The sequence below is a fragment of the Exophiala mesophila genome (assembly GCF_000836275.1).
Source record: "Exophiala mesophila strain CBS 40295 unplaced genomic scaffold supercont1.4, whole genome shotgun sequence".
Lineage (NCBI taxonomy): Eukaryota > Fungi > Ascomycota > Eurotiomycetes > Chaetothyriales > Herpotrichiellaceae > Exophiala > Exophiala mesophila.
Window position 1 is genome coordinate 2855475 of NW_015622507.1, and position 23667 is coordinate 2879141.

General features: G+C 50.2%; 8 protein-coding genes across 8 annotated transcripts; 3 read left to right on the forward strand and 5 right to left on the reverse strand.

Moving 5' to 3' along the window:
• Window positions 1–79: 79 nt before the first annotated feature.
• Window positions 80–2634, forward strand: PV10_06150 (uncharacterized protein). Its single transcript, XM_016370915.1, has one exon. It carries the CDS (start codon window positions 477–479, stop codon window positions 2451–2453), a length of 1977 nt encoding a protein of 658 aa, XP_016223208.1. The 5' UTR covers window positions 80–476; the 3' UTR covers window positions 2454–2634.
• PV10_06151 (uncharacterized protein) lies at window positions 2542–5718 on the reverse strand. The gene has a single exon (XM_016370916.1). It carries the CDS (start codon window positions 5541–5543, stop codon window positions 2640–2642), a length of 2904 nt encoding a protein of 967 aa, XP_016223209.1. The 5' UTR covers window positions 5544–5718; the 3' UTR covers window positions 2542–2639.
• A 241-nt stretch (window positions 5719–5959) lies between these two features.
• On the reverse strand, window positions 5960–8334 carry PV10_06152 (uncharacterized protein). Its single transcript, XM_016370917.1, has 3 exons — window positions 7827–8334; window positions 6352–7771; window positions 5960–6280 (listed from the first exon to the last, which is right to left on the reverse strand). The coding sequence occupies exons 1-3, from the start codon at window positions 8103–8105 to the stop codon at window positions 6198–6200; spliced, it is 1782 nt and encodes a 593-aa protein (XP_016223210.1). The 5' UTR covers window positions 8106–8334; the 3' UTR covers window positions 5960–6197.
• A 271-nt stretch (window positions 8335–8605) lies between these two features.
• On the reverse strand, window positions 8606–10457 carry PV10_06153 (ferrochelatase). The gene has a single exon (XM_016370918.1). The coding sequence runs from the start codon at window positions 10272–10274 to the stop codon at window positions 8985–8987; it is 1290 nt and encodes a 429-aa protein (XP_016223211.1). The 5' UTR covers window positions 10275–10457; the 3' UTR covers window positions 8606–8984.
• A 165-nt stretch (window positions 10458–10622) lies between these two features.
• PV10_06154 (uncharacterized protein) lies at window positions 10623–12904 on the forward strand. Its single transcript, XM_016370919.1, has 2 exons — window positions 10623–12321; window positions 12374–12904. The coding sequence occupies exons 1-2, from the start codon at window positions 10755–10757 to the stop codon at window positions 12859–12861; spliced, it is 2055 nt and encodes a 684-aa protein (XP_016223212.1). The 5' UTR covers window positions 10623–10754; the 3' UTR covers window positions 12862–12904.
• A 498-nt stretch (window positions 12905–13402) lies between these two features.
• On the forward strand, window positions 13403–16175 carry PV10_06155 (uncharacterized protein). Its single transcript, XM_016370920.1, has 3 exons — window positions 13403–13773; window positions 13825–13904; window positions 13956–16175. Exons 1-3 carry the CDS (start codon window positions 13739–13741, stop codon window positions 15929–15931), a joined length of 2091 nt encoding a protein of 696 aa, XP_016223213.1. The 5' UTR covers window positions 13403–13738; the 3' UTR covers window positions 15932–16175.
• Window positions 16176–16199: 24 nt separating this feature from the next.
• On the reverse strand, window positions 16200–18176 carry PV10_06156 (uncharacterized protein). Its single transcript, XM_016370921.1, has one exon. The coding sequence runs from the start codon at window positions 17799–17801 to the stop codon at window positions 16308–16310; it is 1494 nt and encodes a 497-aa protein (XP_016223214.1). The 5' UTR covers window positions 17802–18176; the 3' UTR covers window positions 16200–16307.
• Window positions 18177–19235: 1059 nt separating this feature from the next.
• On the reverse strand, window positions 19236–23483 carry PV10_06157 (uncharacterized protein). The gene is made up of 3 exons (XM_016370922.1): window positions 23325–23483; window positions 23141–23270; window positions 19236–23080 (listed from the first exon to the last, which is right to left on the reverse strand). The coding sequence occupies exons 1-3, from the start codon at window positions 23331–23333 to the stop codon at window positions 19539–19541; spliced, it is 3681 nt and encodes a 1226-aa protein (XP_016223215.1). The 5' UTR covers window positions 23334–23483; the 3' UTR covers window positions 19236–19538.
• Between the last annotated feature and the right edge of the window lie 184 nt (window positions 23484–23667).

Sequence of the window (23667 nt, forward strand, 5' to 3'; positions counted from 1 at the left end):
AGCTGAGGATGACATTGATAGTACGTGAAATATGTACCTCCTGGTGAGGATTAAGTTCCTCAGAAAGTGACATCCGGTCTCTATCACACCGCTACCTCTCTTTCTTATGGTATTCTAGTCTTTATGTACATGGTTTATTATTGGGTACATTCGAACCCTGGACAAGTCATACTTGTCGTCTTAGTCTCAACCTACTAGTACCGGTCCCGGTACTGGCCGCGATCATTGCCAGCATCGACAGCATCATCATCATACCTGTATCCGCCGACATTGATATACCAATACCCATACTGGACTCCTCAAATATCTTCAATGGTTTAATGTTACTGAACCCTGACAAAGAGATTTCAAAAGCAAGAGGATCTACATCCCTATCTATGTATACATCCTGCCCTGACAGCCCAATTTCTCTCTGAAATACGCTCCGACAGAACAACTTGCCATTGCCATTGTCATTAACATCGAATCCCATCTCCATGGCTCTCCCCAACCCCGGAGAAACCTCCGGTGCTGGACAGACAGGAACCCTAACATCCAAACCTACCACCAACAAGACCAAGACGAAGACCAATGATACTTCTACAGGACCGAAAAAACCTTACGTGAGACGTATTACCGAACAACGTCGTGAACAGAATCGAAGATCTCAAAAGGTGTATCGAGAGAAATTGAGGAAACGACTTGAGGAATTAGAACAGCAGGCGGGTGTGTCGTCGTCGACGAATACGAATACAAACACGACTACGACGCCAGAGTCTGCTTCGGCGTCAGCGTCAGCGTCAGCGTCTGCATTCGTTGCGACTGGTCGTTCGGGTGTTGTTCAGCAGAGTTCATTGACATCGTCGACGTCTAACTATGTATCTGAATCTGTTCCCGTTACTGTCACTGGTAGAGAGAGGAGATCTTTGATTGGTTCTGCTTCTGCCTCTGCAGTAGGAGCAGGCCTATCAGTCATCAGCCATCAAGACCGAATCTCTGATCCCCTACAATCAGATCCAAAACCACCAGTCCAATTCCTAAATCTAGGCGATGCATTCGCCGCTGCAGGAGATCTACCTATAGGCGACGCTCCAATGGGCGTGAACCTGTTCCTTGGACAAAGCGCGGGACCACAATTCGATAGCAGCGACGACGACAACAACAACAACGACGATGATGGTGAGACACTACCAGAAGTACAACGAAGTACTCAATCCCAATCGAATATTGAATACACTCAAGATGACTACGGGGATATGGATCTCCGAGGAATCTGGGCTCTTCCTTCACGACCACGACCTCAACCACAACCACGACATTCATCAAACCAACTCAATCACAATGGCACATCGATTCCACACTCGTCACCGCCATGGTCATCGCCATGGACAGTTGGACCAATCAACCATAACAGAGCGGTAATTCCACGCCAAAGACCACGACCACGACCTCGACATCACCACCACCACCACCAGACCTGGCAACGAAACCAACATCAACAACGCCAAATCCAATACCTCCAAACCCGCACCGGGCCTATGACCCTCTCCTCCCCGCAAATGAACCACCTACGCATCAACCCGCTAAACCTCATCGAAGCATCCATTTCCATCGCCGCTGTAATGGGAATATCGCGATCCGCCTATCTCAACGACCACCCATCGCAACTCCCCGGCTGTTACGTCTACCTCAACGGCATCACCACCGACCCCTCCTCCTCCTCCATCATTTCCCCCCTCCGCACCTCCCTCTACGTCTTCTCCTCCACGCAAAGCCTCTCCGTCACACCCGAACTGTACGCCCATATCGCACGCACCATGAAATCCTCCTCTTCCTTACGTCCCTCCCCGGCCCAACTCACCACCCCGCACCCGGCCTATCTCGACTGTATAATCTTCCCGCATATGCGCGACGCCGCGGTCCGGGCTTCAGCAGAGGGGATTTTAGACCATATTTCCCTCTTCACGGATTTGTTAAACGGTGGGTTAGTGTGTTGGGGTGGAGGATCGGATTCTTTGGGCTTGTCGAGAAGGAGGAGGAGGGAGAGGTCAATGGCGGATGGCGTGGCTTGGTCAACTAGGAGTTGGGAGGCGAGACCGTGGTTTCTAAGGAAGTGGAAGTGGTTGATTGGGTCGGAGGAGGAGGAGAGGTTGAGGGGGGATAGTGAGGGGGTTTGGGCCGGGAGTCGATGGTGGAGAGGGATGAGGGGGGAGGATAGTGAGGAGGAGTATGATGATGATGATGAAGAGGAGGAGAGGGAAGGGGATGAGAGGTTTGATGGGGAGAGGGTTCAGGAGGAAGAGGAGGAGGAGTTTGGGAATTTTGGAGGGGAGGTCGATGGTGGTGCTGGTGTTGGTGCCGGGGCTGGTGGTCCTTTCGACCTAGACACCAGTGACTTCGACGAAGAAGAGAACTCGACGACTAGTTCCTTCGATCCTAATGTTGCACCTTGTCCGTTCGGTCCGACTGATTAGGAGAATGTCTGAGGAAGTTGATCTGGTCCAGTGCATCGGTGCAGCGGTCTAGAGAAGATTATGAGATGAGATGTTGTTGTCATTGGAGTACATGGTTAACGAACAAAATATAGTACTATTCTGGGTATTTTCGATGACCGCTATTCGTCCATTATATATGTACAATACGTTTATTTATCAACTCACTCACAACGTCAAGAATTCCATATCCTTGGACGGTGGTTGTCTCAAGCGTTGCTCCCAGCTTTGCCAGTCCTCGAAACCCACAGGACCATCGTCAGCGCGCGATTTCGCTGACTGCAAGACATTGAGTCGACCACGAAGATGGCGTAATTCTGGACCCCCCGCACCAGCAATATGCGCACTTCCCATACCGACCTTTCTGCGGGTTTCCGATCGATGTGCTTGGTCCATCAACATGAATAAATGCTGGCTGAAGTTGAGATGGCGGTAAGAATCAATGATTGCCCAAAGAGCCGTAATGCCTGATCCTTCAGATCCGTACATGTATGCGAGAGATAGCCATTCCGAGAACAACTCTTCATCATACGGAGTTCCGTATTGTCCTTGGACGTGTTTGCTGTTGTAGACACGTTCTAGCAGCCGGATTGCTTGAGTGGTTCGGCAACTCAATGTGAGTTTCCTTACGATCGATTTGAGCAGTGAGTGGGTTTCCTCGCTTTTCCTTCCTGTCTTTGCATAGTGTTCAGCAAGGGCCTTGTCGATAGATATTGTGGTGGTAGGAACACGTTCTGAGGGTGTGGGTACCCAATCGTCAGGAGATGAGATCCTTGGCTTGAAACGCCGGTATTCGTGGTAATCGGGCGATTTTCTTCTGAACGTCTCAGAGTCAAATGGATCGTGCGAGTTTTCTCCTTTGAAGGTCTGTTTCAAGTCGGCAATTGCTTCCAGTTGAACCTTTATCTGACGCAACGGTGCTGCCTCGTCTCCTGATTCCGCACGATGGCAAATCTTTTCAGCAAGCTGGATCAGAGAGGCGGTCGGTATCGCGTTGAGATCGTATTTGGTGGTCGAGCTTTTGAGCAAAGGTTCGAGTCTGAACATCAAATCCTTTCTCAAAAGCTTCCAGACAGAAGATCTCATGAAAGGGCCGAATGGATCTTCCCGAGCACCGATCGCCATGGCACGACATGCGCTAGCAATTTCAGCACAGCTGATCCCAAGCTCTTCCCACACACGTACAATATCTGTAACAATGTGATATTGAGAATAACTGACGTCCACCCGCAGGAACAAGTGCTCGACAAATCGCTCCCATTCAGCAATAAGTTCATGCCGGCCGTCGCGCAAGGCGATGCATACGATAACTCTGCTAACATCACTGCACACCACTAAACCTGACGCCCTGACATGGTCCATGGCGTAGATGATGCAATGCTCCGCAGAATCATGACGACCACGGTACTCCAATATCCTAGCAAAGAAAGCTTGGAATCGAGTAGGCACCGTTCGGGAATAGTTTCTAACATGCATTTCGTGGATTACTTCTGAAGCTCTGGACCATGCCTCTTCGGTGGCGTAGCTCATTGCCAGTAGTTCGAGGCTTTGTTGACTTATCTCGAAACCATAGCGCTTTTCGACCGCATGTAGCAACCGATGGGCTTGCTCCGTTCTCTTGTCATCAACCAGAGAGTTAAGCATAGGAGCCAAAAGCTCGTCGTTCAAAGGAACATGGGAAATATCTGCTAGCAAAATGATCTTGTCTAGCTCGAGACCCTGAGCCGTATAATCGGGCGTTTTCTGTGCAAAGTACTCGAGATAAGCGATCGCTAGGGCGTGAGTATGAAGCTCTCGAGATTTGCCCCACAAGGAGTGCGCGAAGTGACGAGGGTAGAGAAATTTTGCCCCTCCCTGCAGCTTGTCATCGCTTGACAGACGACGTTCCACAATCTGTAAGACTGGAGGTGTGCAGGCCATAGCGAATGGGAAGTAACCTCTGTATTCGAAAAACCAGCCTTCTGCTAGATCAAAATCCAGATCTGTACCACGATTCACAAAGTGCTCCAATACCGACATCCATCGGAGGGCCGCAGACAAGGCAGTGCTGTGCTTGTCGCCAAAGATGAAAGTAGTGATGAGTGCTAGGTCCTCCGCATTGGAAGATGTGAGGAGCAATTTCTGTCTGAGTTGTGGTTGCGATGATAAAATGTGTTCAGCAGAGAATGATTCGATAGAGTAATTGCGATCGGTGTCGAAGATTTCTCTCATGTAGTCAGAGCATTCCACCAACGGGAGTTTCTTTGGATTTGTTGACAACCAGGGAGCTGCTTCTGTGGCAGGAGTCGGTTGGTCGTCGGGGCTGAGGTGACCACCCAGCTCGTTAAATGGACGATATGGAGGTAGGGAAACATGGGTTGAGATAGGTGATGTGGTCTCGTACGTCTTACGAGACCTTCTGTAGGGGAAAGATAATGGCAGCGACAATCCAGGCCGTTTGGATTCTGGTAGGAAGTGCCCATGTCCGCGGGAGCCCTTAGGGATGTGGTGGAGGAGGTTTGCGTCTCGCGGGCTGGAGAGACGTTTGGTTCCGTGGGCACTATAATGCTGGCGGATGATCGGTCTCTGTGGTTGAGGGTTCGCCCTAGTTGTAGCGGGAACAAAGTTATGCAACAACTTCTGCCGGGTTGAGACTGGACTTTGCTGCTGAGGACGACTCTGGGTGGAGTGTTCTTCTGAAGAGCTGACGGGCACATCTTCCGATGGATCTTCCGAGGGATCTTCCTGGACTAGATGGGCAAGGGAAGTCAAAGGTCGCGCGTGAGTTTTGGGATAATTTTTCTTGAACAAGGTTAAATCATCTCCCCTCTCTGCCGCCTCGAACATAGCCTGGACATAAGCTTCTCCTCTGCCATGTGTAATTGAACGCAGAATCCGTTTGTTCTCAAGGGCAGTCTGGGCGCTGTGAATCTTTCGACGGGTCTCGAAATCTAGTAATGTAACTCCATAACCGCCGCATAGGCCGCCCACAGTAAGAGTCAGAGGAGATAAAGCGATCTGTCGAAGAACTCGAAGGGCGGCCTTGGAAGGAACGGGGGAGGGTTTGGTTAGGAATTGAGGCAAAGAGCCCATGTCAAGATGGGCGCCGGTCAAGTAGGATCGACGGCATGAGGTGCTCAAAGCGTGGTGTAGAGAGATTCGGATGTGCGGCAAGGGAGGAGGTTCGAGGGATGCGATCAGGGTGACAGCATGTCGTGGACGTGGAACTGTGAGCAGTTTGATAATGTACAATGTTAGAGATATTGTAGGAGCTGGTTGTCATGCATCAGTCCACTACTAAAGTTGATTGGAGAAAGTTGCATTCAAAAGTTGCAGCACATGAGTCGCTTGCCGGGAGTGCCAAGCCGTGTCATGACTCATGACCCAGTGAAGGGTGCGCGTTCCAAAGGAGGAGGGGGTCTTTACATACGATTATGTAGAGGGACTCTCTGCATCTAAATGATCTACTGCATTCGGGCGGACTGAGCATGGAATTGACGGTAGCTTCATTAAAGAATGATTTTGTCTTTGACCATTGATGTATCAAGTATGTGCAATTGTAAACTGAAGGCAATAATTGGCAATGAATGGACGACTCCGGTATGCCACGTAACCACCATCGTGCTATAAGCTATAATAATCCAAAAGGTATCAACAAAGCTCTGTGTATGTACAAAGGATAAGGTGCGCATGTTATGTCGACACAGATGCTAGAAATTAAATTATCGCAGAGAGAGACAGGTCATATCAGGTGTCAGAGCCAGTTGGAATAAGATCTTCATCCTCTTCTGCTTCATCACCAACGCCAACGGGAGAATCTGGTAGAAAGACTGGGAATTGTCAGTATAGAACCCTTATTCAATAAATGATAAATGACAAGGCCAAGGATTGTGAAACTTACGTCCAGTCTTCAAGACGAAACTGAGAATAAAACTCACGACGAAAATGGAGGCCAGGCAGATGAAGACAATGCCGGCATATATACCAACCGTTCCCATGTAAATGGCATTGAAAACAGTGGGTGCCACAATGCGCGCCAAAGCATGCAAAAGACCAGAAGCACCAAGGACTTGACCGGTCCTGTCAGCTGGAATATGCTTCGTCAGTGCAGACTGCAGTGTTGGCGAGCCCATCCCTCCCAAGGACGCAATCATACCAGAGAGAAACATGACGGCGCCTGTAGGGGCGAATGCATATCCAATGTACCCGAGGAGGTCGAAGATGATGGCTACGCGGATGATATTGACATCGAGTTTGTCGGCACCTTTGTGACCGGCAGACTGCGATCTCGTTCTTCCACGGAAGATGCGAGTCAATGTGGGTAGGATGACCAGGAGACCAGTGACTCGACATATATTGGCAACAGAGAGAAATTGGCTCGAGGCTACAGCATTCCATCCGAAACGAAATTCGGCATAGATGAGGATGATTTGCATGGTGCCCATGGCGACGCCAAACATCATGGTGTCAATGGCTGCAAGGACGAAAAGATTGCGACGAAGACTTGAAGAAGTGCCTGACCCGGTTGGTCGTAAGACCCAGAGTGGTTCGAAGATGTTGTAGTTCTTGAGCTTGGCCACCCAATCTTTGTGGGGGGATGCCTCTTGGGCAACACGGCGCTTTTCGCGTGCGACCAATTGACGCTCTTTGGACAGAGACTCGGGAACGAATAAGGCGATGAAGATGATGAAGAAGGCGTTACAAGCCAATGCAACATAAAACGCAATCATGACGGTACCGCTGACTTGGATCAATTTGCCTGCTATAAGTGGGCCCAAGGCGATACCGGCGAACAAAGTGCCATGGAAATAGCCAAAAGCGACATTTCGTCTCTCGGGGGAGGTACAATCGGCAGCATATGCAAAGGCCAATGCCATTCCGGCGGTGAAGGAGCCACATAAGCCGTCAATGAGAGCACCGAGGAGCATCCAGTAGACCGAGACTTTTCCCGGATTGGAACCGATAATGATGGTGATGATGTCGCTGAAAAAGGCGCCAAAAGATGCGCACACCAGAACCTTTTTGCGTCCAATGCGATCTGAGAGCGCTCCAAGTTGGGGAGAAACAATGGCGGAGAAGATGCCACTCATTAGATTGATGTATAGGTTGAACCTTGCGACGAGAGCCTGGACGTGGGCATCTCGACACAGTGGATTGTCGTCGCCGGGCATGACAGGAAAGTATTCAAAGTTAGGATTCTTGGAAGCTTGATCGGAGAGGTATCTATCGCAAATGAGGTTGAGAATGAGGTAGGTCTTTGGAACGATGATGCCTCCGAATGCGACGCAGAAGGGAAAAAATGCAGGCAGGAGCCAGAAGATCTAGCGGCTGTGTTAGAGTGTTTTGGAATTGGTAGGGACAGATGGATGTTCATACCGATGGCGTTCTATACCATGGCTTGTTTCTCGAGCCATGGGAACCGGCCCATGGTTCGTTGAGGGCTCGAATGTAGCTATCAGTGGCCCGCGGGTTGGAGGGTCTTCGGGTTTCGTCTTGACCGATCAATGGACTGGATTCATCGTCTGGATCTTGGTCTTCTGGCGCATAACTTGTGGCTGAATTGACAATTTTGGAGTCGCGAGTGCGGCGATTGTTTTCTTCTGAGAGAAGGACCTCCTCTTGTGCCTCCTGGGCAAAAACGTCTTCGGGGTCCATGATGGCTGGAGGCCCTGTGCAGGGGAGGAGAGGACGGGGAATAGGACTGAGGCTCGCTGTATGCAGTTGTTACCGATCCATGGAGGTTGGACCTAGGTATGTAGATCGAATGAAGAATAGAGAGTGTCAATGTGATCGAGGTTGGGATATTTGAAATCAAACATATACATCTACTATCTTGACGTAATCCATAGGAAGAAGGACACGATGAAGTTTGGGGAACAACAAGGGAAGTCTCTGTGGTATTGGCTGGAACATGGACCAAGTGTGTCTGTTATGCAAGATATCAGGGTCGACCATCCCTGGCATCCCCCACCAGGTGCCAATGGATAAGCGTTGCGAGACCGGAAGTGATCAAGTCCGATCTGAATTATACGAGCATGAGTGGGAATAATAATAAGTGGTTCGTGGGGAGCGTCAGGTCCGAGGGGCCTGGACAGGGTGCCCCCAGGTGCCCCCAGGCACGTGCAGCTATTCAATGCTTACAGAATTAGGCTGCAGCATTAATTAAGTTATTCCTATTGATCCCTACAGACAATGGCACAGTGCAACCACTTGTGTGCAAATACACTTGATAACTTCAATCGATTCGCCTAGACCTTGACGTTGACTCGGGCTCCTTGTAACACCTGCTGCGCCATTCTGTGTGTGACCTGCACCTTCTGTCAAAAAGAACAAGTGCGAGAAACGGAGGGAGATGTGGAAACAGTGATGAGCGAACGGCACTCCTTTCATCTGTGGCCTCTCCCTGGCAAACTTGATTCTCACCATGTAGAAGTTGGCTCGACTACCTCTACCCATTTCATCATTTCATCCATTAATAAATGCCATCCAAAGAGCTGAACCCGCTGGCTTTTCCTCTCAGGTAAACCTGCTAGACTATCGTACAAGTGGAAGAATATTTGCTTGCTCACCAGCAAAGAACTTTTTCTGCTCCAAACACCTTTCACTCTTGCAACCTTGACATCTCAATCCCATCTGCCGCGAACAACTTTCGCCACTTTGAAGATGTTGGTGTGCAATGTCTGCCAATGCCCGGATGAAGACTGGGCTGCCATTGAGACTCTCTGCCCGTTTCACTCCTGGGTTGCCATGTGCATCTTCTTCCATCACTTCTTGATCCAACTCGTACAGTGTCTCAATGTGGTCACTGGTGAACGCAATAGGGACCAGGATGAGATCTGTATGACCACGGCCAACATATTCCTTGACCGTATCGCTCGTCTGTGCCCCAAGCCACGCCGACGGCCCCACTTGAGATTGCCAACTGAGTCGATATGGATTGGAGAACTTCAACCGATTCATCACTGCATATACTGTAGCTGCCACTTCCGCTGGATAGGGATCGCCTCGGTTGACCACACTCATGGGCAAGCTGTGCGCGGAGAAGATCAAGACCACATCTTTTCTCCGCTCTTCCGGATACTCTGCCAGCTTGCTTTCAATGTTCTGTGCAAATGCCTCTACCAAGCCAGGGTGTGTCGGCCACCGGTCGATAACACTCCAAGTAATAGAGCCTGTCGAGGTGGCTTCACCCGTCGCTCGAGGTCCCTCCAGCCGATTTCGCCATTTCCACAGCTCGTTCAATGAGCTTCCTGTCGTTGAACAGCTGTACTGGGGGTACTGGGTAAATGCAACTGCTCGTCCACCTTTGCCATTTCCGAATCCGTCCTCCAATAGTTGTGCATACATATGCTCAGTCAACGGGTTGGCATACCGAAAGGCAACGTAGGGCTTGTGGGGCGCCGTCTCGGGCGAGATCTTGTCGAGAATCTTGCACATTTCTGAGCATTGATATTCCGACCACTTGCGAATGGGTGACCCTCCTCCAATAGCTGCGTATTGTTTTTGAATCTTGGGTGTCCGCCTCTTCGAGATCAATGGCCCCAGGTAGCCTTGCAACCTGCCTAATGGGATGAGATCACCATCAGCAAACAGTCTGCTCAGAAAGTCGCCCACTTCATCAGTGGTCGATGGTCCACCCATGTTCATAAACACCATCGCTGTAGGACCTTTCGCACCGACCGAATTCTGTGTGACCGGAGGGGCTACAGAAGCCATGTGGGACTTTTGTTGCACATGTTGAGGGGATAGGAAGAGGCTTGGGCGAGCAATACAAGAGCTCTGAATCCCACGGGCTATACGGTAGGTAGAGCTGCGGACTGACATGATGCTTGATGTTGATGGCCAATGGCCGATTGTCGACGGTACAAGTAGATGAACAAATCACCGAGCCATGAATGCGGATGGTGAAAAATACGGCGATAGGTGATGTCGAGATGTGAGAGTTTTCTCAAGGTCGAAGAAAAGACTCATCGGAAGATGTACATGTCTTCTTTGCTCCGGGACATGGCCACTGATGACGCCGACTTTCTGAGTGGCTGCCCACTCAGAAGAAATGTAATGGAATCAAATTGTTGCCACGTGATCACGCGTCACCCGCACCCCGTATCCGTGTCCTTGGTGGAACATGAACTCCACAGCGCCCACGTCAATCGCGAGACGTTGCCTGTTTCCCACACTTCCTTGACATCGACTACAACGTTGCAGCATTCAATCGCCAAGCTAGATCCAGAGGCCTGTCACCGCTACTAGCAGTGACATGTGTGGACAAGACGATATAAAACTCGATGCAAGTGTTCGGTGATAATGGCAGAAAAGATGCCATACCGATCTCGGCCTGGAGCTGGCCCTGGGGACGGCGATGATCCTGCTCGAATGGATGATGAGAACGAAGAAGATGAAGAGATCGATGAGACTGGCTACAAGACCGTCAAAGATGCCGTGCTGTTCGCCATCGAAGTCAGAGACTCTATGCTTCAAGCTCCCTCTCCAACGGGCTCCAAGAAAGATGATCTCAGCTCGCCTCTTCTAGCTGCCTTGAAGTCGGCCTTCCAATTGATGCAGCAACGTATCATTTCCAATCCCAAGGACTTGATGGGCATCCTATTGTATGGCACCGAGACGTCCAAATTTTACGGCGAGGACGAGAATTCTCGTGGTGGCTGGTCTTTCCCCCATTGCTATCTTCTGACCGACCTAGACGTCCCCGAAGCCCAAGATGTCAAAGCCTTGAAAGATCTGACCGAAGCAGAGGACCCAGAAAGTCAAGAAATCTTCAAGCCTGCCAAAGAATCTATCTCGATGCACAGCGTCTTGTTTTGCGCCAACCAGATCTTCCAGCAAAAGGCCGCCAACTTCTCCTCCCGCCGCTTGTTCATCATCACTGACAATGACGACCCTCACGCAAAGAACGAGAAATCACGTTCTCAGGCAACAGTCAGGGCCAAGGACTTGTATGACTTGGGAGTAGTTATTGAGTTGTTTCCCATATCCACCCCTAAACATGCCTTCAACACAAAGCTTTTCTATGATGACATTGTCTACAAAGCTTCACCTTCGGATCCCGACGCGATTGCTTACAATCCTGCGTCAATCAACGATCCTGACGGCTCTAAGCTCATTGCCGGATCCAATGATGGCATCTCTCTTCTCCAATCTCTCCTATCCACAATCGCCTCAAAGGTTACCCCAAAGCGTGCTCTGTTCTCCGCAGTGCCTTTGGAAATCGGTCCCAACCTGAAGATATCAGTCAAAGGATATCTGTTGTATAAACACCAGAAGCCTGCTCGAAGCAGCTATATCTTTCTCGGCGCCGAAAAACCACAAATTGTTAAAGGGCACGCCGAACAAATTGACGAAAGTGGAGGTGCTGTGCAGAAAGTGGAGATCAGGAGGGCGTACACCTTTGGTGGTGAGAAGATTACCTTCTCCGACGAGGAGGCAAAGCAGCTTCGAAACTTTGGGGATCCTGTTATCCGAATCATAGGCTTCAAACCAATGGACAGATTGCCGATGTGGGCCAACATCAAGAACTCGACGTTTCTCTACCCTTCAGAAGAAGATTTCGTTGGAAGTACCCGGGTCTATAGCGCGCTGCATCGCAAGCTATCCAAAGATAGTCTGTTTGGATTGACGTGGTTCATCCCCCGCCGAAATGCAACTCCAGTGATGGCAGCTTTAATTCCGACCTTGCCAGCACAAGGGTCTGATTCAAAGACAAATCCTGGGGCACTTTCTGCTAGTGGCGCTCCCCAAGGTCTACATCTTATTCCTCTGCCATTTGCAGATGATGTCCGACAAAACCCACCGACCCTTCATGAACCACCACTACAGGCACCGGACGAGCTTGTCACTGCCATGAGGCCTATCATTCGTGAGTGCCGTACATGAACACTTATGGCTAAGACTTGACTGACCACAACTAGAACAATTGAATTTACCCAAAGGCGTGTACGATCCTACCAAACATCCAAACCCCAGCCTTCAGTGGCATTACAGAATATTGCAAGCATTAGCTTTGGACGATGAACTTCCTGAGAAGCCCGAGGATAAGACTACTCCCAAGTACAGACAGATTGACAAAAGAGTTGGAAATGAAACAATCGAATGGGGCACGATTTTGGAGGGCTGTTTCAAAAACTATCAATCAGAGAATCCACATGCGATTGCGCCAGGTTCGAAGAGGCCAACTAATGGCGCAGGCGGAGGATCGAGTGCACCAAGTAAAAAGGTCAAATCCGAGGCCGGAGAAGGCATGACCGAAGCCATGATTCGAGACTTGTGGCAGAAAGGTCAACTCGGCAAATTGACAGTGGCAGAACTGAAAGATTTTGCTGCTTCGAAAAAGATCTCGGTGTCTGGAAAAAAGGCAGAGATTGTAGAACAGGTGGAGGGCTGGCTGGAAAGGAAATGAGGACGCAACATGTGTTTGTGTTATGATTGTACCAATAACTCTACCTGATTGTCTAACGTTCCCACGAATTGAGACCATCTGCGCGTCATCCTGAAGTGGAATCTTATTTCAAATCCAGGTGTTGACGATCAAAAACATGTATGGCTAATCATTGCACTCTCAGTCATGTCCCTTGCGGAAAGACTGACACTGCACCCAAGATCGGCCGACGATGAAGGATCTATCAATCATTGATCTCCATTCCAATAGACGATTTCCATACATCATGGGATTAACCTCGTAGGAACGCTTTTGCAGGAACGTTGGTTTTTGCGTTGTTCATATGGAGAAAAAGAAGAGAAAGGAAGGAGGAAAAAATGAAGTTGGGCTAGAGAAGAAAAAGTGCAGGGCGTCCGGTTCCAGTCACGTGACATGTATTCGGTAGACTTGCCCTGTGGAGCAGATTGGATAAAGCACATGCTTTCAGGCCCAAAGCAGCACCAGAAGCGAAATGACGTTGACTTGCAGATTGAACTTCTTCCTATTCCTCCTACCAAATACCCGCAACTCGTTACTGTTCCCGCAGATTTCCATTGCTACTGGTCAACAGTCTGGGTACAACCCCATCAAATCAGTTGCTATCCGTCTGGCATTCACGCTGCGATCAATAATCAGCCGTACAGCCACGATGAGCCGACCGCACTCCTAATTTATACCCTCAATCCTTTCGCTACTTGTCTCGACTCAGGGACTTCCAGTCTGCTCTACCTTCGTTGTTGGCTCTTTCTAGACGCCTCGATGCCACTCAATTGGTCCATGGCCCTCAAGAGCTTATCACACGATCCAACTTTGATCAATTAACGCCTCCCTCAACAAGTTGAGCCCTCATAGCAGCACCATGGCACGAGTCCCTTTCATCGGACGGCTTTTCTGGTACGAACTGTCAATGTTTCGAGTATAATAACCACTGACAACTTGCTACAGGCGCGAGTACATTGCTCTCTTTGGTTCTCTTGTCCTAGTTGCCCTCGAAGTATTTGTCCGAATCATTACCCTAGGACTCCGTAAGTATTGCAAGATGTCTCTACTCGGCAGATCAACTGATCATGCAATAGCGCAACCTATCATTCGCTTCTGTTATAATACCTCCCGAAAAGTCTTCAATCGCTTATCCTCCCAGAGATCCAAGCAGGCTCGATCACAGAACAAATCCTTGTACAGCTCCATCGCAACATGTTCCGACTTCACCGACCTCTGTGCTTTGTTTGATTATTATGCCGAAGAGCATGTTGTACAAACCTCGGATGGATATTTGTTGGGAGTACACAGACTGCCGTTCCGAAAAGGAGAGGAAAATTCGGGGGCAAGAGTCAATGCAGGACCAGACTCGTTGATTAAACCCGTGGTCTACCTCCATCATGGTCTTCTCATGAACAGTGAGGTTTGGGTGTGTTTGACTGAGGAAGAGCGATGTCTACCTTTCGTCCTTGCAAGCAAAGGGTACGATGTCTGGCTGGGAAATAACAGAGGAAACAAATACAGCAAGAAATCCACGAAGCACTCGCCTACCTCTCCCGGGTTCTGGAACTTTTCCATGGACGAGTTTGCATTCCACGACATCCCCGACACTATCGACTATGTTCTCAACACAACATCTCAACCCTCACTATCTTACATTGGTTTCAGTCAAGGGACAGCCCAAGCATTCGCAACGTTATCGATTCACCCCGGCCTCAATGAAAAAGTTAACCTCTTCATCGCCCTCGCACCAGCAATGGCTCCTGCAGGTCTCAGCAATGGTATTGTAGACTCGTTGGTCAAAGCCAGTCCGGATGTCCTTTTCCTAGCCTTTGGTCGCAAGTCTATCTTGTCATCAGCTACCATGTGGCAGTCGATTCTCTACCAACCAATCTTTGTTCGATTGATCGATATGTCGCTGTCGTTTCTGTTTGCCTGGTATGGCAAGAACATTTCTGTCCAGCAAAAGCTCGCAGCCTATCCTCACCTTTACAGCTTCACCAGCACCAAATCCGTCGTGCACTGGTTTCAAATCATTCGGAACAAATCCTTTCAGATGTACGATGACGATGCATCAACACAATTCTCCATTGGAGCCACCAACCGATACTACAAAGTTGCCAAGTTCCCCACGCGCAACATTAAAACTCCTATTGTGCTGGTGTACGGTGGAAGCGACTCTTTGATCGACATCCGTGTCATGTTGAAAGAACTTCCACGCCACACCATTTCCACGGAAATCCCTCACTTTGAACATCTCGATTTCCTCTGGGCTCAAGACGTCGACAAACTAGTATTTCCGCACGTTCTGGAAGCACTACAATTCTATTCACACGGAAGATCAAGAAATGGAATCCCAAAGGGCCTAGCCCTTTCCATCGCCGATACCGCCTACCTACATCGACGGAACCACAGCGGTAGCACCACTCCATGGTCCGAAGACGAAGGAGGATATTCAGACTATGACGGCACGGCCGAAACACCACGAACACCAAGAATAAAGTCTTATGCTCAATTGCAACGAGAACAACAATATCAATCGCCAAACACTTCAACCCAAGCACCAGCGCCAGCACGAGCAGGCTCCGGTCAAGGTCCAATACAATCACCAAGTCGAGCTTCTTCAGCCACCAGTCCTAGTCAACATCTTTGGACTCAGACTCCGTCGAATTCCACTTCCACGGGGAGAGAAGACCAGTCACAAACACAGACTCGCGGCGAAGAAGAAGGAGAAGAGGAAGAAGAAGGTCAGAATTCCATCGGGAAATCCACATCTGTATCTATCGATAATTTCTCCATGACGACATCTACTCCGAAAGCGAAAGCGAAAGCGAAAGCGCCACAATCACAACCACAACTTCAAAAATCTCGAACCATCCACAACGCCGCAGCGCGCGAACGCGAACGCGACACTGACCCCCCAGATGCAGACGCCGATAGTGTCAGTGTAGCAGCGACATCGGGCCGGTCAAGTCCAAGTATGACTGGAAACACCACTCCGATTCTCCCGACGGCATTCACGCCAAAGGGGATTAGGGTTGGGAGTTCGAGGCCTAGTATTGGTTTAGGCTGAACTCGTGATATATACCAATATTTGAAATACATAGGAAAGAAAAGAAACATGCACAGTAGGAAGGTAACGGCAAGAATCGCCGATGGCAAGAAGTCAGTATAGTCAGTACAGTGAATTAGCACAGTCAGTCAAAGCGAAGCATGGCTGGAATACAGCAAGACACTCGTTTCAAAACAAAACAGGACCATTCATTATCATCATCATCATCAAAATTCAGGATCAAGATCATATCATAATCATAATCAATAGTATTGACTCAAAGTAACAATGCCGCTTGTGCTGCTGCTATGCAAACCCAACCCAAACCGACCCAACGCATTGGTCAAAAAGGATATCGTATCGTAAGCATCTATACATCTAAGGATAAGCAGTTCATTTACAAGGCGAGCATCGCGCCAAAGATACCGACGGCCGCGACCACCGCCGCACTCAGAGGGACCATCTCAGCCATAGATCCACCAGCCGCGTTAGAAGAACTGCCTCCCGTCGCACTAGGACTGCCGAATCCCGTGACTGTGCCTGTAGCTGCAGTGCCGAGTCTAGCACCGCCACCTTCAGCGTTGACAGATGTGACTGGACTAGGGACGGGGGTTGCGCCTGGAACGGAAGATCCAGATGTGATTTCTTGGATATCGTCCGCGGTGGTGTTGAATCGAGTTTGAGCTAGAGAGATTTCATTGTTTTCCAGGTCGTAGACGACATAAGCGGAGCGGAGGAATGTGTCGCCGAGAATGGCGATGCTTCCATCGGCGGGGGCGATGCCAAATAGACAGGCGGTATCGCCGTTGGTGAAAGTCAAGGGTTGGCCGCTGGTGGTGATGCCTTCGGTGAGGATCATTTCGTTGAATGAGACGGATATGGTTTTTCCCGAAAACTCGAAATCGAATGTCGAATCGTTGCTTGCTAAAGAACAACGCGCGTAGGCGGCCCCAGCGTCTGCAACGTAGACGGCTTGGATTTCATCGTACAGGACTTGGACGATGTCGTTGGGGAGGTAGGATAGTGTTGCACCAGAGTCGAGAAGGACACCGGCAGGAAGGGAGCTTGAGGAAATGCGATCTCCTCCCAGAGAGAGACCGGTGAGCGCGATGACAAATTCGTAGTAGTCTCCGTACGTTCGAATGATAGGAACCGTAGCTAAGCTCCCTTCGTACCGTTCCGTGTTGACACCGCCAAACAGGATTTCTCCTATTGCTGCATCGAGGTCATTCAGCCACAGACTATAGGCCGGAGTGGCAATATGTCCAGCGTCGACCAGGGCGACGGGAAGGTTGGGATATGCATCCAGACCGGCACGGTTGACCTGAACTTCATTGATGGCATAGCCTATTCCCAGAACACCTTGCTCAGAAGATGATACCTCGCCAATACCGAACTGGAAATCGTCCAAGGTCACACCTCCAAAGCCAAGTGTGTCGGAGACGTAATCGCCTGAAGCAGCGGAGCCATCGACATATGAAATGTTGAAGACATTGTTCACGAGCTTATGGGTGGAGGAAGCGGACGAATCATAGGTGCCACCTTCGCAAGGATCTTGTCTTGAGGAACAAAAAGAGCTGTCTGCGGTATTGACCCAGAGATCCGAACTGCCAGTGTCGATATGAAGACGTATTTTTTGCTCAGGAGTGCCGAGGGTTATGTTGGCGTAGTAAAGAAAGGTATCGTTATCAAGTTCCTGTTCGACGATGCCATTGCCTTGTCTCTTGTGCCGCCGCCTTTTCTCACGAGAAGCGATATTGGGAATGTGTATCCGTTCTATAGGAAGAGAGATTGTCTTAGGTTTGGGACCTGGGGGTCCTGATAGTTTGAGGGCAGAGGCGATGGGAGTAGCGAGGGCGGCACCAGCCAAGATTGCTGTGGAGGGTTTCATGCCGGGATATGAGATGGTGAGGAAAGCTCGCGGAGGCGCTCAATGTAGTTGCAAGTTTTATAAGACTGGTTGGGAAACCAACACTGGCTTGTTCTTGGACGGTGTGTAATAGAGAGGGAATTGACAAGAGCGATGGAGGGTGGGCAAGAGACTGTTCTGACAAGTATTTGCGATGAGACGCGTGCAACCACCAGATGAAAGTACCTGAGGAAAGAACAGGAGCCAGTAGGTGAGAAAGTATAGGATGGGACGAGTGTAAACAAACCAGGAATGAGGAAACACAAAAGACAGGGACGCAAGACTAAAAAGAGACTGAGGTATACCAAAGATTTGTATACTCATACTCTGTAGAGACGGAAGGATAGGCTGAACCAGTCACCCACTTACGTAGTAGTCTGGCTCATTGAACGGTTTTGGGCGAGTGAATGATGCATTGCATGGCGGAGTCAAGATTCGAAGGAGCCACTAAGGTTTCCAGGGAGGGTACAATGATGTGACGAGCCACGCGAGCCTACCTGAGGTACCACGTTAGCGTCTGACTTTAGAGGCGAGGGTAAGTATAGTACAGTCCTTACTTAGTGATGGCGCAGCCGGAGCGCCAAAAGTGCCAGATTTGTGAAACGGTAGGTAGGTGAGATCTCTGGTAGATGATTCAAGGACCCTGCAGACGGTTGGAAACACACGGCAAAAGGATCTGGTGTTTGAGGTTCGAGATTTTGGCTACAGTGGAGGTGATTTGGTTGGGTGGGTGGGCCGGATCGGCGAATATGACGCCGCGAAGGAGCCTCATGACTGGTTGAATGTTGAGACGAGTGGGCGCAGCCGCGTAGCCCAGCCTCTTGGTAAAGCCTAAGGAGTCAGTCTTTACGTCGCCTCGTTGCTTGGAACGTACTCCGAACGTATAATTTGTAGGTAAAGAGGTCACAGCAGCCGCCTAAACACGTTGAGGTTGACGTACACTTGTTGTGTACAGTACTAATAGACTAAGAGGTAATTGTAGATATGCCTCATACTTTCTTCCTCTCTTTTCTTTGTCGAGTTAATGCTTTGACACACATACTGGTAAAGTCCCTGATGTACTCCAACCTACGCGCATAGTCAAGTATGCAGTCTAGGCATACTCATAGGCAAACGGCCACCGTTGAGTCAACGCCCAGCCCATCGTCACGGCGGTTGCGGAAACTTATTAAGCTGACAGATCCTCGGCCTCCATCATTGACTTGTTAAGCCTCTCCACCCGCCGCTGTCACCTAACGCCACGCACGCCCATGCCCACCGGCCACGTCGTCCAAATCCAGAGGTATCTGCACCACCACACTTCCTAACCTGTGCTTCGTCATGAATATCTATTTGTTTGCGCGTCCTCTTGGTTGCCGCATATAGATGACGCGGACATGGCTTACTGGGTTGGTCTAGATTTATGAGCATGCAACTGGATGATTATATTGCAGGACACAGAAACTAAGTACTTTCGTTTAACAGCCTCTCCGTAGTGCCTACGAACGCGTTCGAGAGGTGGAGCTGAACTTCGGCCCCCGATGGCTGGTAGGCAGTACCTGGGCCTCAGGCCTCACCGCCTCAGGGCCTAAAAGTGTACCTTACCACAACCTTAGCAGGTGGCGGTGCAGACATGTTGTATTTGTGAGCCTCGTGTGTAAGGCTACCACTACCTGTCTGCCTGTCAAGCCTCAGGTTCGATTGTCCTTCTCCTCGGAAGACCAGACCCGAGATCAAACTTCACAAAACATATCCTCCACTAAGGTTCCGCCAGTGTCGTACAGGACGGCTATCTTCCAATTCAACGCACCACCACAAGATCTCTTTTGCCTTATCAACCTCGCCGCCTAGTTCATGTGCTCGCGCCAATGCCAACCATGCCTCAGAATTATCCCACCCACTCCCCAATTTGGTCAACGTCGTCAACAAGCCATATGCCCGATCCCTTGCAGCCAGTCGGTTGAGATTCTCCGGCGTCTTCTTCAGTTCCTCGTCCTTACCGAGGTGATGCGCGTTGCTGTGGAAGTCACCACCCCTGATGTCAGACGCCCCGTTGATGGGGACATCCTCTGACATTCTCGAAAGGTTGCGTCGATGTTGAGGTCGAAATTTGTCATCCCCAAACCCATCGTCGATGCTCAGTCTCCGGTGCGTGACCTCTTCTGTCTTCCCACCCTCCACCTTTTTGGCCAGCTCCACTTTGCGTTCGTAATAGTCCAGGAGAATGTTGCTCAATCCAACAATCCCCCCAGCATGGTTGTTGAAATACATCAAGCATTGTTCGTACTGGTCCAGGGCTCCCCGCATGCCTTCAGAGATCGCCCTCTCCTCCTTCTCTTCCGCTTCTAGAGCAATGGCAACCAGGAGCTCCCCACGCTCGCAGTACACGTCAGCCCACAGTTCATCCGAACTCTTCCCACCTCCTCCCCATCCCGCTTCGCTAAATGCCCTTCCTGAGCTCTCCCTACTTGCAATCATGGTCTCAATCTTCTGCGCAATCTTGGCAGCCTCATCACATGCTTCTCGCGAATCTTCAAACATTTTTGATCGTCGATACAACATCGCAACAGCCAACCAGATCTTGACCAGGATGCTCATGGCGTGCCTTTGTTTGGCGGACTTGGGAAATCGCGTCACGAGTCGAGATTCAAAGGTGCTTGCTTCTCCCTCAGGCAATCTGACGTCCTGCTCAGGTGGTTGGTGCTCATGTTTCGCCGGTTCTGGCACCTCATCATGGGCCGCTAGGTTGTGTGGCACGGCATTCAGTTTCTGCTTTGCATTCTCGCTAGAATCGTGGCCAGTGCTCGCAGGAATCGCGGGTACTTGGTCAGAAGATATGTTCTGGACCTCTTGTAAATTGTTCTCCGTCGAAGTTGGTGGTCTGGCCGCTTCCTTTTTGTGTGCTCCAGCCGCAGTCGCCAATTCACGACTTGGGGATTTTTCAACTTGTCTTCCGCGACTCCCAGATCTCGAAAGCCTTCTCCGCGTGTCACCAGCAGGTGTATTCCCAGAAGATGTTCTCTTCTCGTGTCGTTTGAGCTCGTGTGATGACCGAAACAGTCGGTGTTTGTGAGGTGATGACGCGTCATCGTTACTCGTCACTTGGATCGTGGGTGCGTGAGACGATGTCGTGGCCTGTGTGTTTGGTCGAGCATTTTCCTCGGCAATCGAAGAGTCTTTTGGCGCTCTAACGGTTTCATTTGAATGAACGCCTCTGTTCCGAGAAAACATGCTGGCACGAGAGCTCTTGACCGTACCCGCAGAGCTCCTCGGCGGCTGGCTCACTTTCGATTTTGAGACAGTGACCGGCCCACCAACTTCACCGAATCGTCCAAAGAGCCGTAGGTACAATGCGAGCAGATCATTGCTGCTGTTAACTGCATGCTCGGGACCTTCATTGACCTCGGTAAGAGACAGTTCCGTGATGCGAATTTCAATCAGCCTTTGTAGCTCACTACACTCCATATCGTCGACCAATCCAGCCTTAAGTCCGGATTCCTCACCCTTGTTGCCAACATTGGACGAATTGCCCGAGGAGTTGCCAAACAATATTTGTGGAGGGGAAAATTGTTCCACGGCTGCTGCACAACTCTGAGCGGCTGTGGCAAAATCTTGTCGTGATGTCAGCAGCAACGACAAAAGATGCCAAAATGGAATGAGATTGCGCTGGGTCAGGTAGGAAACAGGCTCGCCATTTCCCGAGCGTCCAGATGCCAAAGCGGTCTTCACAACCGCAATGGCTTGGGCGACCTCCCTGGTCTCTGCCAGTAGTCGAGCCAAGGCATAGAATGTACCAAGATGCTGTTCAATTGGAATGTTCTGTCGAGCCGCCTTTTGCAATGCTTCTATCGCTTCAGACTGCAAACTTGACCTTTGTTCTCCATAAGGTGTCCAATGTGCCCAGTGTGCCTTTCCAATGCCGACTGCACGATACGCAGTATCAAGGGCTTCTGAGGATAATGACGCAGATGTGCTTGCAACTCCATTTATTTCGTCCTTGACGGGGGCAAGGCCATTTGGCGTTGCGTCGGGAGACTCGGGCTCGAGTTCATCGAGAAGATCTTCGAGCTTCGTTGATAGGTCGAATGCCTTTTCTGCTTCATCTCTTCCTCCAAATGAACACAAGCCCTCGATTCCCTCGGCAATAGTCTCAATGTATGTTTGGTCATCATCTTGTGCAGTGACCACTTCAGTTGACTTGGCCGCTCGTGCTCTTCCTTTATCCATGAGTTGAATGTATGTGTCCAGCGCCTTGTACGAGAGGTCAAAATCCGTGACACTCTTGTGGACTTGGAAAAGTCGGCGAAGGATCAAGGTTGAGTGGAAGGTCTTGGTCGCCGCACGGTAGAGGATGTCCAGAACATTTCTGCTCACCGAGTTGCGACCACCCTCGCCGAGATCTGATTCTGACCAGCCACTACCGCACATCACTTTCCAATTAGATACGACCTCCTCAACCCAAGCTTCAATTGGGCCATTAGATTCGTCGGCTTTTGGGAATTGGCGGTGCCTCAGTAGCTCGCTCTCGTAAGATGTTTCCACTCGACGAAGTTCCACAGCTAGATCTCTTTGGGTGATAGCGACATATTTCGAGGCTCCTGGCTGTCGATGGAGAATGCCAGACAAGAATTGAAAGTATCTTTTCCACAAAGTTAGGTCGGACGTATGTCCGGCCATGTTGCCATAAGTCGATGCCAATGCAGTCGTGTCCTTGACGGGGCTGCTCTTAGCGGCCAGGATGGCCCAGTGTCTAAACGCTTGCAAACGGAAGGATGAAGATTCGTCAAAAACCACGGTATCAGGCTGGGAGATAGAAGTACTCAGCGCCACCTGTGCCAGGAGTTGCTGAGCCCAGTACAAAAGCTGGGCAGTCGACACCACGAGACTCCTGTTTGAGTCTAGCCAAGGAAGAAGCGACTGATGGAGTTGTTGACTCTTGTTGGACTCGCCGGTTTGCCGCAAGAGCATTCCCTGTATATAGACCGACTTCAAGACGCAGATCTTAGTCCAGACGGAGTTGGCGTCGGCGGCCGCCCGTGGCGGATCGAAGGACCAATCGATCAGAGGTCCGGATTTCTCTTGTGCAAATGACCATCTTCCCCATAATATGGCTCCATATGCCTGAAACTTGTCTTCATCGTGGTCGACAGCAAGGAGCTCATTCGCGAGGGCTGAGGCAAGGGACTCGGGAGAGGACTGAGTTGATTGGGCGGTTCCAGGTCGTCTGGTGTTGCTAATGTAGCTTGATATCTCGAGGTCTAGCTGTGCAGCTTGGATCAGACCTAGAAGCAAAAGGGTCAGCAGGAAAGCAGCTGGAACGTCGTGGAAGAGACCAGACATACATTTTCGGTTTGGGGCGTGCTTTGAGACCTTTCTTATGAGTTCGGGGACTTCGGACCAGGTAGTGGAGGTACGAGCAGAGTCCAAGTGCTCAATGTAGCGTGATGCCTTTTCGTGGTCGTGGTGTACCACCTGTAAATTGTTAGTGTCTGGTGGTTGTTCCGCAGTGTGATCACCCTCACGCACCACCATCATGGATTCACGCGCCGAGACTTAGGATAGGAAACGCGGTGTCGTGGATAGTTGGAGCATAGCGAATGTGATTTTAGGCGTCAGTCGTATGGAACCAGGTTTTACAGTCGTGGTTGCGCCATAACTTGTTAGGGAACGAGTGACATGAATGAGGTGCCTGGGATAGAGTCTCCAATGCGCTCGGTATCGATCGCCGCCTGTCACAAAAGATTCAACGGTAGATCTTCGGGGCGGAGCCCCCCTTGACCGAATCTGGTCTTGGCAGACAACACGGGAGGAGCATTGACCATCATCGCGCCTGCCGTCATGTTAACAAAATACTGTACCTTCCCTACAC